A 15,275-nucleotide genomic window follows, 5' to 3' on the forward strand; every position below is an offset into this window, starting at 1 on the left:
TGCTTTGGCCAGTGCGATATTAGAGGACACGTTATGAGCAGAAGCTTGAACAAGGACTTATGAAATCGCTCACTTCGTTTCTGTCAGCGCCATAAGAAAGATAAGCCCAGGGTAGCCCACCATCCCCAGGAAGAAGATGAGAGACTGACCCATGGAAGAGAGCTGTTCTCACTAAGGTGCCCCAGACAAGACCAGGCTAGAACAAAACATGTAGCTAGCCTGTAGACATACAAGTGAGTCAGCTGAAACAGAAACACCTGAGTTCAGCCAGGTCCAGCCTAGATCCGGTGACCCTCAGCCAACCCACAGTTGAATGAATTACAATGAACAAGAGTTGATTTAAGTCTCAGTTTTGGGGTGGTTTGTAACAAAGCAATAGATAACTGATACAACTGTTTCATCAAAGTATAAGTGTTTTATTTGTATTTTTTTTAATTGTCTGACTCTCCCTCACTAAAATGAAAGTTCAAGACTGGCTCTAGTAATGACTAAAATCTTATGATTTCAACACTCCTCCAGAAAACTATATAAAGCTCAGAGAACTATAAATAAAAGAAGCTACCTGAAAGTGTTAAGAGAATAAACACAGGGAAGTCCGTACCTGAAGGAAGACAGTTGTATACAATAACCTTATGGTTTCACAGCCTTTATCTGGGAAACAAATGCAGTCTGTTTGGTTTTGGAACCAGAAAACTGAATCTGGGAAGCCATGTCTACTGGCAAGAAGGGAATGAGTCTGGGAAGGTATCCCCGACTCTGTCTGTCCTCATCTCTGCCTGACTCCTGAGCACATTATGCACAGGATACACTCTCAGCAACTCGGCTACAGACAAAAGGGCTGACCCAAGATTCAAGTGGCTGTAGTTGGATCGGTAGTTGGAGTCCAACCAGGAAAAACTGCTTGCTGAAGTTCAAGAAACACGATAATCACTGAAGAAAAAATAATAGAACCCAAGGACTCTTAAATTTTACATCCTTAGTGTCCTAGATATCACTCAAACTTACAATGTGTGTGAAGAACCAGGAAAATGGGAGACATTCTTAAGACAACTAACACCGATCCTTAGATGACGCAGATGTTAAAATTAGCAGACAAGAATTTTTTTTTAGCAGATAAGAATTTTTAAGAAGCTCTTCTAACTATCCTCAGTAAAGTCAAATATACTCACAATGAACGAAAAAAACCAAGACATCTCAGCAGAGAAATAAGAAAAAAAAGGAATCAAATGGAAATTCCAGAACTGAAAAATTAATATGCCAGATGGACCTACCAACGAACTGGAGATGACAGAAGAAAAAGTGGATTTGAAGACAAATCAATGAAAATTACCCAATGAGAAGAATAAAGAAAAAGAAGATTGGAATAAAAAATTAACAGATACTCAGAGAACTGTTAGAAAATATCATACATATAACTGGAGTCCCAGAAGGAAGGAGAGAGAATAGGGCAGAAAAGCTACTTAAAAAATAATGGCTAAATATTTCCTGATTGGGTAAAAGATATACATTTATAGATTCAAGATGCTCAACAAAGACCATGTAGGATAAATACAGAGAAGGCCAGCCAAGGCACATCACAGTCAAACCATTACAAGCCAAAGGTAAAAAGCAAATCTTAAAAACATCTAGAGAAAGATGACACATTACAAAAGAATGATTCAATTGGAAGCTGCTCTCTCATCAGATATTACAGAGGCCAGAGACAGTGGAACAACATCTTTAACGTGCTAAAAGAAAAAACTGTCAACGCAGAACTCTTAGAGTCCAAAAACAGATCCTTCAAGAATGAAGGTAAAATAAAGAGAATTCATTATTTACAGACCTGCACTGCAACAAAGGCTAAAGGAAGTTCTTCAGGCCGAAGGGAGATGATACCAGATGGAAATCCAGAGCCTCAAGACAGAGTGAAGAGCATCAATAATAATTTTGGGGGCGCCTGGGGGGCTCATTCAGTTAAGCATCCGACCTCAGCTCAGGTCGTGACCTCGCAGTTCATGAGTTCAAGCCCCACGTCGGGCTCTCTGCTCTCAGCGTAGAGCCCGCTTCAGATTTTCTGTCTCCTTCTCTCTGTCCCTCGCCCGCTCCCTCTCTCTCTCAAAAATAAACATTAAAAAAAATATAGTAATTTTGACATTGCCCTATGGGGTTTATAATGTGCATAAATGTAAAACATATAACAACTACAGCATAAGGACAAGGTATGGTGGGGGTAGGCGGAAGGAGTATGCCTGTACAGTAACAAGCTATGTTTTATGTGCACAGTGACATTATTAATCGCAAGTAGACTGTGAAAAGTAAAGATTATATATTGTAATCTCTAGAGAAACAACCAAACCACAATACACACACAAGTGCACACTAAGAGGAAGATTAAAATGGAATTGTTCATATAAGCATATATGAACATATGAGCATATGTACATATACTCAACATATGAGTATATGTACATATACTCAACATATACATGTATTAAAATACTTTTTTTTTCTTTAAAGCAGAGGAGGAACAGAAGAATAAAAAACTGAGGGGAGATAAATGGAAAACAAATAATAAAATGGGAGCCCCAAACTCAACCACACCAATAATTACATTAAACATCAGTGGTGGCCTGGGGCTTGCAACAGAGATTAATTGCTGGGTACACAAGGGATCTTACTAGTGTGACAGAAATGCTTTAAAACCAGATTATGATGATTGCTGTACAACTCACCAAATTACTTAAAAAAAATTTTTTTTAATGTTTGTTTATTTTTGACAGAGACAGACAGAGCATGAGTGGGGGAGGGGCAGAGAGAGAGGGAGACACAGAATCGGAAGCAGGCTCCAGGCTCTGAGCTGTCAGCACAGAGCCCGACGCAGGGCTCGAACTCACAGACCGCGAGATCATGACCTGAGCTGAAGTCGGACGCTCAGCCGACTGAGCCACCCAGGCACCGCAACTCACCAAATTACTTTAAAAATTACTCAATGGATGAACTTTATGGCACATAAGTTATACCTCAATAAAGTTTTTTAAAAAGTAAAAGACTTATGAAGCAAAAGCTGACAGAATTAGAGGAAGAAATAAAATAACCCTATAATCATAGATATTTTAAACCCCTTTTCTCAGCAGCTGATAGAAAGGTTAGGTGGGAAAATCAAGAAAAATCATAGAAAATGTGAAGGACTCTGTTAGGTGAATAATGTATCCAATAACTGCAATATCTATATTCTGTTCAACCCAGTAGTTCTCAGCAAGGGAAACTTTTCCTTCCCGGGAACATCTGGCAACATCTGGACACATTTCTGCTGTCACATCTTGGGGAATGCTACTGGCATCTGGCAGGTAGAAGCCAGGGATACTGTTAAACATCCCATGATACACAGGGTAGCACCCAAAGAGTTATCTGACTTTAAATATGAATAGTTCCAAGGTTGAGAGACTCGTTTTCAGGTACATTTACCAGGATAGACCATGTGTTAGGATACAAAACATGTCACATTAATTTTAAAACACTGAAATGATACAGGCTATCTTCCCGTTAACCACAGGGAATTGAATTTTGAATCAATAAAATGAAGGTGTCCAGGAAAATCCTAAATAATTGCAAGTTAAACAGCACATTTCTAAGTAATATATGGATCAAAGGGAAAAAAGCACAAGAGAAATTAGAAAATATTCTCAACTAATGACAAAGAAAAATCAGAATTTGTGGGATCTAGCTAAAGCAGTAAAGGGAAATGTATAGGTTTAAATGTGCATCTTAGTAAACAAAAGAGCAAGGACTATCTTTTCTGCTTGTTTTAAATGCTATATCCCTAGTACTTAAAATAATTTCCAGCATTTAGTAGGTACCCAATAAATATTCACTAAGTGAATGAATACATAACTGAACAAGTGGAAAGATATCTAAATGCCAATAGTGGCATCTGGAAAACAGAATTATAAATGATTTTCATTTTAAACATGCCTGTGTATGATTTGCAAAAAATAAATAAATAATAATAATAATAATAATCCACAGGTATTGCATTTTTTTTTAAATTAGTAAAACTTTTTAAACCTAAATGGTCCTTGTCTGGGAGAAAATAAACGGATTTACGGCTAACTGAAATCATACATCATTTAGAGAGGGAGGATCAGGTTCTAAGAAAGCTTTTATTTGAAGGGGGCAAAAACAAAGAAACATGGTTTCCTGCTGGATGCCAATCTTTTCTCTACTTAATTATTTTAGGGAGGGGAGAAAGGTACAAGCCTAATTAACGAAAGTAAGAAGCTTACTGTAACTTTCCCAATTCCCAGTGTAAACTGTTTCCAGAATTTACAGTGTGAGAAAGCACTGCTCAGGTAGATCACCCCCGTGGGGGATATGAAAAAATGGCTCTGAACCACTTCCATCAGGATTCTTCTTCCCTCTGACTCAGACTGACATACTCAAAAGCAATGGGTGATCAAGCAATTTTTTTTTTTTTCCCCTTTCTATCTTCCCAGAAAGCTGCCAGATAATGAAACCATTTTCTTCCCACACACAAGGATCTCATTCTGGTCTAAGTGAAAATACAGCTTGTCTCCAAGGAAACATATATGTCACTAAGGCTCCAATACTCTCAGCAAGCACAGGCTACATCTTCTTCTCCTTTCTTCTCCCCTAGTTCTGGGCATGGAGTTCCCCAAAAACTAGTTGAAAAGGTATCTAGGAAAATTAAGTGACCCTACCTGCTCTTCGTTGTAACAAATCACAAATCAATTCATAAAACAAATTAATATATAAGGTATACATATAAATTAGGAGCTTTCCAAGGGCTCTAATAATTAACATCATATTCAAATGCGCTTCGAGTCCCCAGATGCCTCTCCTTGGCCTGTTGGAAAAGGCCAGGGGGCTATTCGATGCCCATCGGCCAGGAACTGAAGATGTGCTACCTTAGAGCAGTGCCAAAGCAGTGGCCTTAGGAAAAGTGGTAACAAAAGCCCACCTGAGGGACTCAGAAGCACCAGTGAGTGATGTCACCTGGCCGCACCATCCACCCCAACTCCTCCTCTTACGGAAGAGCTCAGAAGCTCTACTGAATCAGTGTTAACCTCTGCAAATAAGCAAGAAGGAGCCGTACGATTGGTACTTAATAAAGCAGTTCTTTAGACACCCTTTTGGCTCCAGCGACAGATATAAATGTGCCTTAAAGCCCCCGAGAAGCACTAAAAACCACCAGTTTGCAAAGCAAAACCTCAGCTTAAATGGAAAGGGGGGAAATTAACACCAACAAAATTAAGCTCCAAATGGCCCAGCAAATCTTATAAACCAAGCAAAGGACAACCAAAGGAGCACTGAGACTAGGCTGGAAAATCCCCATGCTGCAATTCTGAAGTGCCTAGATCAAGGTTATCTGGGAAAGTCTGCATTGAATTACCCCCCTTAAAACAGTTTCTCCAAGTCTATTGAAGAGGGAAACTATTTGTCTCCATAAATCTCACAGTTGACATTTTGCACTGCAATCACAAGCAACATTCACAAAGGGTAAGACCAAGAAAAAAAAAACAATCATTGTTTTCTAAAAGCATGAAAGCCTGCACAGAGTTTTTTGCACAATTGGCTGAGGTGGCTACAATGGCAAGGCTCCCTCCCTGCTCCCCCAAGGGGCTCATTTGCCGCTTAGGATCTAGTGCAGTTGAATCCCACTGTGAGATTTCACAAATGTGACTCAAGCACCATCTAAAGGCTGCTTGCCTTGGGCAGAGGACCTTACTCAAAGGCTGCCCCCTATTTCTCAGCCAGTGAAGGAAAACTTAAATGTTAGGTCTTCTTTTACACTAAGTCCTCGACATTTTACAACGACGACGACTACGACACGATGACCACGACAAAAAAAAAAAAAAAAGCCTGCAGGCTTTGTATTTTCTTAGAAAGTAGAGGGCTTTTCTAACAATTAAAGCTTTCTAAAAATGGAATGCACTGCTGGGAAGATTGAGTTCCCCATCTCTGGACAGAGTCCAAGCAGATGCTGGTGACCAATGGCTAGGATGTCACAGAAGGGACTCGGGCACTGGTAGGGAAGGATTAGATGACTCCTAGGATCCCATCCAGTTAAAGGACCTATGAAATGAAGGTGACCACCTAAGGAACTTCACAGAAAACTCCTGCCACAAATCGAATCCCTTTTTAAAAAACACAGGTTTTTCAGAGTGTGCCATCCTCCATAAAGATACACTCACACAAAAACAACACAAAACAAAACGATACACTCACACATTCACATTCACTTCCACCAAGTATAATGGTTGTATAATTAGAATCCCATTATCCCAAACAAATTTGGTCTCACCCCAAATTTTTTTTTAGTTTTAGTTTGTTTTTTAATCTTTATTTACCTTTGAGAGAGAGAGAGAGACACAGTGCGAGCAGGGGAGGAACAGTGAAAGAGAGGGAGGCACAGAATCCAAAGCAGGCTCCAGGCTCTGAGCTGTCATCACAGAGCCCGTCAAAGGGCTTGAAGCCACAAACCGTGAGATCATGACCTGAGCCAAAGTCAGACGCCCAACCGACTGAGCCACCCAGGCACCCATCACCCAAAAGTTCTGAAGGGTATCTTTGGGCATAGGCATCACATCGATGGTAACCCTTTAGGAAATAACAGGCTAAGTGATAGTTACTGACACACAAATGTCTGAGAGTGCAGTGTTTGCATTTGTTGGGCTCAAATAACTGTTCACAGACAAAAAGAAAAAAAAAAAAGAAACTACAAATGTGACTAAGCCTATTATCTGAGCCTTCCTGAAAACTCTCACTTAGTTTTCCACAAGATAGATTTAGTAACCGTGTTAATTTCAAAGATAACCGGGGCGCCTGGGTGGCGCAGTCGGTTAAGCGTCCGACTTCAGCCAGGTCACGATCTCGCGGTCCGGGAGTTCGAGCCCCGCGTCGGGCTCTGGGCTGATGGCTCAGAGCCTGGAGCCTGTTTCCGATTCTGTGTCTCCCTCTCTCTCTGCCCCTCCCCCGTTCATGCTCTGTCTCTCTCTGTCCCAAAATAAATAAACGTTGAAAAAAAAAAAAAAAATTTCAAAGATAACCAAAAGGACCAGACCAGCCACACCGTCTGCTGAAGGCTTCCTGGCTAAATGAAGACATGTGATGCCCCACTGTTCTGGTTCATGCAGCATAAGTTCGCAGAGTATCTGGTACTTCTCCTTCACAGCATTTTATAATCTTAATTGCAAAACTAATTATTTATTTTGTTATTAATGCCTGTCTTCCATGTTGAAAGTTCCAGAAAGGCAAGGCTCTCATTATATCCTCAATATCTGTGCCTTTGCATAGCAGATGTGAGGTGGGTTGGGGGGGGGAGGGTAATAAAAGAGTATTCAGCTACATAGTCACTGTATTATCCAAAGTGAAGCCATCTAAGGATGGCTCTCTCAAAGGATAGTAGATATAGATATAGACAAGAGTGTGGAGAAAGGAGAATGGTCATATACTGGATGTGTAAAATGGTACAACCATTTTGGGGATTTAACATTTTCTGAGTAGCATACCATATGATTAATACATAGATATATACATACATATACGTGTGTGTGTGTGTGTGTGTGTGTGTGTGTGTGGAGGGAGAGAGAGAGGGGGAGAGAGGGGGGGAGAGAGAGAGAGAGAGAGAGAGAGAGAGAGAGAAAGATTTACGTCCACTAGATTATATGTACTGTAAGGTTCACAGCAGCATTGCTCAGAGTTGCCCCAAATTGGAAACAACCAAATATCCACCAAGAGTGAAATGAATTAGTAAAGTGTTTGTGTGGTATATTCATACAATGGAATGAATACTATATGGTGATGAAAATGAATGAACTAAAGAATCCTGCAACAACACAAAAGAATCTTACCAGGGATACAACAAAGCAAAACCAAAAAACAGTACACAAAAGAATACATATTGTATGATTTCATTCATATCAAGATAAAAAAAAAAAAAAAAAAAAAAAAACAAGCCAAATGGAATGATACATTTTAGGGATGCAAAAGTAAGTTCCAAGTTCTACCAAACACTCAAAGCACCCATAGACTGTTATAGGTTAGTAGGACAGTAACATGCAGGAGGCAAGAGAAAAGGCAGAAAATCCCAATAGGAAGTTACTGCAATTTAACTGAGACCGCCTGCCAAGAGCTGAGGGGGCCTGAGCCAGGGTGCGATAGTGGGGGCTGAGAGAAGTAGAGGATTAAAAAGAGCAGTGCCTGGGTGGCTCAGCTGGTTGTATGTCTGACTTTGGCTCAGGTCATGATCTCACAGTTCGTGGGTTTGAGCCCTGAGTCGGGATCTGTGCTGACAGCTCAGAGCCTGGAGCCTGCTTCAGATTCTGTGTCTCCCTCTCTCTCTACCCATCCCCTGCTCATGCTCTGTCTCTCTCTCTCTCTCTCAAAAATAAATAAACATTTTGGTGCTCCTAGCTGGTCAGTCAGATGAGCATCTGACTTCGACTCAGGTCATGATCTCATGGTTCGTGAGTTCGAGCACCACACCGGGCTCTCCACTGTCAGCACAGAGCTCTGCTTCAGGTCCTCTGTCCCCCTGCCTCTGTGCACCCCACCCCCCGATGTCTCTCAAAAATAAACATTAAAAAATAATAAATAAATAAATAAATAAATAAATAAATAAATAAATACATTTACTTACATAAATAAGATAAAATCAAAATTAAATAATAAAAATACAACGCTCTGTGCTGACAGTACGGAGCATGCTTGGGATTCTCTCTCCCCCCCTCTCTCTGCCCCTCCCCTGCTCACCCACTCTCTCTCTCTCTCTCAAACTTTAAAAAAAAAAAAAGAAAAAAAGAGATACAACAGACAGAACCTGATGACAGAACAGATACGAGAGGTAAGGTGGCAATGGTACCAAGGAATCCTCCCTTATTAAAAAGAGGGAAGAAGGAAAGAACAGACTATACATCTCCAGATTATAATATTTACAATATAGCTCTAATTTTGATGTTTAAAAGACATGAAGGTATTCTAAAAATACATTACCAAGAAGAATAAAAAACTGCAATGGATTAAAACACGTAAAATGCTAGAATTCATGAGGTCATCAGAAAACAGTAACACAAAATAAGGAAAAGGGGATGAAGTATGCCACAGGTTCTAGCCATGTTGGGAAAGTGGTAAAAAATTAAGGCAAAGATGTATATCATGGAGTCCAGAGTAACCTCTAAGAGAATTTAAACCTAACAATACAATAGATGCAGAAGGGGGGTTGGGTGGGGGAGAAGAATTCATTGATATAAAAGAAGGAAGAAAAAGGAATATAAAATAGGAGGGTTAAATAAGAACAAAGAATAGGATGGTAGAAACACACTGCCATTTTCCTGTACCTGTTAACACCCCAGGATGCTTCCAGAATGTGGGAAATTCTACAAGACAAACCTGATTTCTTCAACAACTAAATTGCAAGGAAAGAAGGAAGGAAGGGGAACAGTGGGTGGTAATTTATAGATTGAGACACATACTGGCTAAATGCAGTGTGTGGACATTTGGATCCTGATGTGAATTAACCAACTGCTTAAAAAAAAAAAAAGGAAAGAAAAAAAGAGACATAAACTGAGAAACTTAAACACTAAGTTAATAATGATTTAAAGGAATTCTTTTTAGGTGTGATAACAATATTGTACTTTTGTTTAAAATGTTTTTTCTTGGGGCGCCTGGGTGGCTCAGTCGGTTAAGCGTCCGACTTCGGCTCAGGTCACGATCTTGCGGTCCACGAGTTCGAGCCCCGCGTCGGGTTCTGTGCTGACAGCTCAGAGCCTGGAGCCTGCTTCCGATTCTGTGTCTCCCTCTCTCTCTGCCCCTCCCCCATTCATGCTGTGTCTCTCTCTGTCTCAAAAATAAAAAAATAAAAAAAAATGTTAAAAAAATAAATTAAAAAAAAAATGTTTTTTCTTACCTTCTAGAGATCTGTAACAAAGTAGTAAAGGAACTACAAAGGAAGTGATATGTTATCTGAGATTTGCTTTAAAATGACCAGTTTGGCAAGGGTCGGGGGGGGGGGGGGGGAAGTAGGGGAGGCATGAAACAAGAAATGATCAAGACAGGCCGACGTGTTAATCATAGTAATACTCATATGGGATTTACTCTACTATTCTACTTCCGTATTCATTTGGATTGTACTGGAATATAAAATATAAAGGGACAGAAGGAGAAAGGGAGGGAGGAAAGATCTCTAGATAGAAAAGTATGTGTAGAAAATGTTTTGGCAGGATGTATCTCAAAATGTTCAAGTGGTTCTCTCTGGGCAAATGTGATCACAATTTTTAGAAAATGTTACAAATTTATCATCTCTGGGTAGGGAGATCACTGGTAACTTTTAGTCTCTTTTCTCTTTTTGCTTAGCTATGCTTTCTAGTTGTTTCTACAATGAACAGATCAGAGTGTTGATTCAAAAATTATTTAAAAGGACAGAAGAAAGACTGCCAAAAAAAAACCCCAAAGAACCTCCCACTTAAATCCACACTTTTTAACCATTTCTGGGTCCTAGCCCCTTAGCAAAAACTAATGAGTGACCCTCTCTCTCCCCCCAGAAAAATGCACAATCCTACAGAATTTTTCATATGATGTGAAGAAACTCTGAGATTCCTAACGAACTCGGAGGCTTTCTACGTTGTTAGCAGTTATAGTAAATAATAACAGCTGACATTTATTGTATACTTGCTACATGCCAAGCATGGCCCTATGTGCTTTCCAACTGTTAACTCATTTCACCCTCCCACGCAACCCTATGACATAGCTGCTCTCATCGTCCCCAATTTACAGATGAGGAGAGTGAAGATAGACAGGCTGAATAATACGCCCGGGGTCCCATAACTAAGGAATGGCAGAACCAGCATACAAACTCAGCAGCCCGGCTCTAGAGCTGAGCTTTTCACTTCCCAATTACGAGACCATTCATAGAGTTAAGTCAAATATACCAAGCAAATGTGACGTCCTGAGTCGCACTCCGGAGACCATGACTTCAAATTCAACTAACAGTAAGTGCCCACCATGTGCCAGACTCCTCCAGACAGATGAACCCACCCAGCCCTTGCAACAGTGCTGTGAGGGACCCGCCCCAAAGACACCCAGCTAACTGCAGCAGGATCAGAAGCCGAGTCCGACTTCCAACTTCAAGTTCACCATCCCATAGCTGATTCCTTTCAAGTTGGAGGGACGGTCTGTTCTAAGCCTCACATGACCTCCGCATGAGCAAAATCTTTTCAAGGTAACTGGTGGAGATCTAGTTTAACCCTTAATCTGCACCCTTAATTTGTTCAGTATGTGCACCCTTAACCTGCCCATGATCCAAAGACATCCAAGTTTTGAGATTTTCCCTCATCGGTCTACTTTAGCCACAGCTGAGACATCTTGGATGGAGACACGCTTCCACAAGTTTGCTCATATACAGAAATAGAACTGTCTGCATATCCTGAAGACAAGTGCCAGGTGCTTGCACTCACAGACAATGCACTCACACACACCACGGCCTGTACAAATACGCACAAGCGAATTACATGAAAGCCCTCGTAATGCTCACAGTTTCACAGTTTAAGCATCGAGTTTCATTGGTGAGCGTTCCCTGAAAAATCTCATGGACCCAGGTGAGTTCTGGTTTATTATTCTCTGCAGGTTCATTCATGTTGCCATTTTTTAATTTTCCATTTTGTTTTTCCTGTTTCTTCTCTTCCTGCAGGATGTCCGCAATAGTGTTCAGCAAATAATTTAGAAACTCGTGAGCATCCTGCTGCATGTAGTTATCAAAGAGATCTGGAAAAGAGAAGGTCATCGTTTCAGTCTCTGGTTCTTGAAAAGCAAACACGATGCTCCATTTCACACACCACGCTTCAGTTTCTATGCTGAAATGTCCAGTGGACAGGTATCACATATATTCATCTCTATTTTCCAACTTTAATGGGTACATTTTAAAAGAATTTTGTTGGGGCGCCTGGGTGGCGCAGTCGGTTAAGCGTCCGACTTCAGCCAGGTCACGATCTCGCGGTCCGTGAGTTCGAGCCCCGCGTCGGGCTCTGGGCTAATGGCTCGGAGCCTGGAGTCTGTTTCCGATTCTGTGTCTCCCTCTCTCTCTGCCCCTCCCCCGTTCATGCTCTGTCTCTCTCTGTCCCAAAAATAAATAAACGTTGAAAAAAAAAAAAGAATTTTGTTCATTTTTCTCACCACCCACCAAGAACTAAATTTCCCATGTCTCCTAAAAGTCATCATGTATATAAAAAGCTACCAAAATTTTTACTTGTTCTACAAAAAAAAAAAAAAAAAAAAACCCAAGAAATTATTTGATAAGCTCCCTGATAAAATATCAATATTTAATATGACGTGACCACCAATGATCAATTATTCATTTTGCAATTTATCTAGAGCAAAAGGGGTCTCTTCCCAAAGATCATATTAAGCCCTGGACCAGACTGGAAGCAGCTTAAACGAAACACATATGGGAGATGAGGGATACATGTGTCTATCTGATAGTGTTCTGAAACCAAATACGAGTGATTCCAGAAGCCTACTGCTGTTCCCTGCCGTAGGGACAATCAAGAAACGAATGCAGCTGTGAAACTTCGTTATTAATCACGTTCGCGACAAGACTCGGGGGCGCTCTGCCTCCTGCTCACATTATTTTTATTCTGGCACGTATAAACTACAACAACGTTAAGAGACAGCAATCAAATTAAATGAGACTTTATAAAACAAACATCTGATTAACTGTGCAAGTCTGTTGGAGTAAGGCTGAAATCTAGGATAAACACAAGTTGCCATACCAACTATTTCTAGTCATAGAAATTACCAATGCAAATCTTCTGGAATAACCTAGTCCCCACCACCACTCCCCACCCCCCCAAAAAAAACAAAAAACAAAACAAAACAAAAAAGCCCAAAAAACAAAACAAAACAAAAAAAATCAGAAGAAAAAAAAAATCAGGTGATAGCCAGGCATTTTTATAGTATAAAGATATCAACTTAATATCCTTCAATTGTCTCAGGCATAAAAATCAGAGGTATTATGGGGCGCCTGGGTGGCTCAGTCGGTTGAGCGTCCGACTTCGGCTCAGGTCACGATCTCACGGTTCGTGAGTTCGAGCCCCACGTCGGGCTCTGGGCTGATGGCTCAGAGCCTGGAGCCTGCTTCTGATTCTGTATCTCCCTCTCTCTCTGCCCCTCCCCCGTTCATGCTCTGTCTCTCTCTGTCCCAAAAATAAACGTTAAAAGAAATTTTTTTTTTTTTTAAATCAGAGGTATTATTTTTAAAAGAGCAGAGTCTCCAATTAGAGAATATACATTTATTTTAATCACTTATGACAACTTTATAAGAGTACCATTTTATTCAATTACTGCATCAACTTATTTATTCCAATCAGTGTACCGGCCTAGAAGGCTGCCTTGGGCAAGTTTTCTCTTACATGGGTCCTATCCAGAAAAAATCCCCTCCTGATGCACGGCAAATAAAAAGACCATTCCAAAACGAAATGATAAATCCGAATATGTAAGCATATTTTTTATCCAGTCTTATTTTACATATCCGTGGTGGAAAAGGATAATTATATCTGCCTTTATGAGTAGTTGGCCAGACCATTTTCCCATGAAAAAAAGCAAGAGGGGAGGTACATTTTGAGGATACACAGAACTATGAATACTCCTTTTTTCGGACCTTCAAACACATTACTCACCATTCTCTTTTCTCAGCCTCGAAATGAACTTCTTTGGTGGGATCACGCCAACCTTCTTCTTCTGCGTGGCAATGCTGTGGAAAAGGTCTGCCAGGCATGTCAGTAAGTTTTCCTTCTTTTTTTGCTGGGCCTTGTATGCCAACACATTCTCCCGGAACGGCCGACAGAAGTATAATGCCTGAAGCACGGAGTTACAGTAGCACGTGTTTCCGAACTGACAAAGGACAACAGGGATGGTTCAAGTTCATGGTCTGGAGACGCGCCACCTCCGGTGGGAAGAGGGAGAAGCCCACCCTCCGGGAGCCAGCCCAGATTTCCCAGTATCGGAGGCCTTGCTCGCCATGTTAGAAAACCAGCAAACCACTCTAAACACACACCAGTGACTATCTGAGCAACAGGGAAACGAATACAGGTTTATATCAGCCTGGTGCCTCTCTAGCCCATGAAAGTCCCCAAAATAGAGAAGAAGCTCTCAGCCTTAATTAAAAAAAAAAATCTAAGGAGAGCTTCTGGTGCTTAAAAAGAAAAGAAGAAAACTCGACATAATATGGTGACGAAGGAAAGTAGCTGGCTAAATAAGAGAGGCCATGTTGTAGGGGGGTGCCTGGGTGGCTCAGTCAGTAGAGCGACCAGCCTCGGCTCAGGTCATAATCTCATGGTTCGTAAGTTCGAGCCCTGCATCAGGCGCTGGGCTAACAGCTCAGATCCTGGAGCCTGCTCCGGATTCTGTGTCTCCCTCTCTTGCTACCCGTACCCCACTCACACTTGTATGTCTCTCTCTCTCTCTCTCTCTCCAAATAAATAAACATTGAAAAGTAACAATAATTAAATAAATAAGAGAGGACACATTACGACATATCTAAACTCCTACGGTGGAAAATAAAAATCCAAATCAGAAAGAATCCAAGAAAAAGAACCAGTTGGTCAGCTGAAGCAGCCTCATCTACATGGGGACTTGTTTTAGTCTTACTCTTCCAAGATTCTGGCGCCCCTGCGCATTGCTTCAGACCCCATGTCCTCACTTACTCCAGAGCAATGGGGCAAAGAGGTGCCTCCCTAGGTCATCCCACCAGCTTCTTCCCCTCCAACTCCTGAGTCACCCTCAGTCTTTTTTCTGCCATGATGGTAAGTGTCCCAATACAACGGCACTCAGTTCCTGGTCTCCTACAATCACATTAGGACTCACACCCTAATATTCTGTTCCTCTCAAAAACCACGGATACTCAGATTATGATTAAAGAAGGAAAAAGTCATCATCTCAGTGGTTTTCAACAGACTGTGACACCAACTCTGTGGAAGAACACAGCCCAGACTATCACTTTAGGAATCTTCACAGCGAGGAAAATAAAAAGGGAAAAATCTAAAGAAACCACAAGATTAATAACATAGATTTCAAAATCCTTTGTAAGATTAAAATAGAACATGAACATCTTCTCAAGATTGGTTGTTGGCTTGTGTGTCATTTTCCCAAGGGTGAGACAGATGCTCCGCCATACTTAATGTGACATTTCTACGTATGCTAAGAGAGAACATTTCCTATTTTTACATATTTTAATCTACTTTGACATAATTATGTAATAGGAGACAAACCTCTTTTTAAAGAGAAGC

The 15,275-nt window shown here is 40.9% G+C and overlaps 1 protein-coding gene across 2 annotated transcripts in view; it reads right to left on the bottom strand.

Moving 5' to 3' along the window:
* Positions 1-15,275, bottom strand: part of USP46 (ubiquitin specific peptidase 46) — a 62,150-nt gene that overhangs the window by 20,958 nt on the left and 25,917 nt on the right. For both annotated transcript variants that reach the window (XM_047091028.1, XM_047091029.1), the window contains 2 exons: positions 13,668-13,881; positions 11,528-11,757 (listed from right to left, as the gene is read on the bottom strand). In XM_047091028.1, coding sequence (XP_046946984.1) covers positions 11,528-11,757; positions 13,668-13,881 — 444 coding nt within the window. The remainder of the gene's footprint in view (positions 1-11,527; positions 11,758-13,667; positions 13,882-15,275) is intronic.

Source organism: Lynx rufus, unplaced genomic scaffold (genome assembly GCF_022079265.1).
Source record: "Lynx rufus isolate CCGP_SWC_20201006 ecotype Redwood Valley unplaced genomic scaffold, mLynRuf1.p SCAF_3, whole genome shotgun sequence".
Taxonomy (NCBI): domain Eukaryota; kingdom Metazoa; phylum Chordata; class Mammalia; order Carnivora; family Felidae; genus Lynx; species Lynx rufus.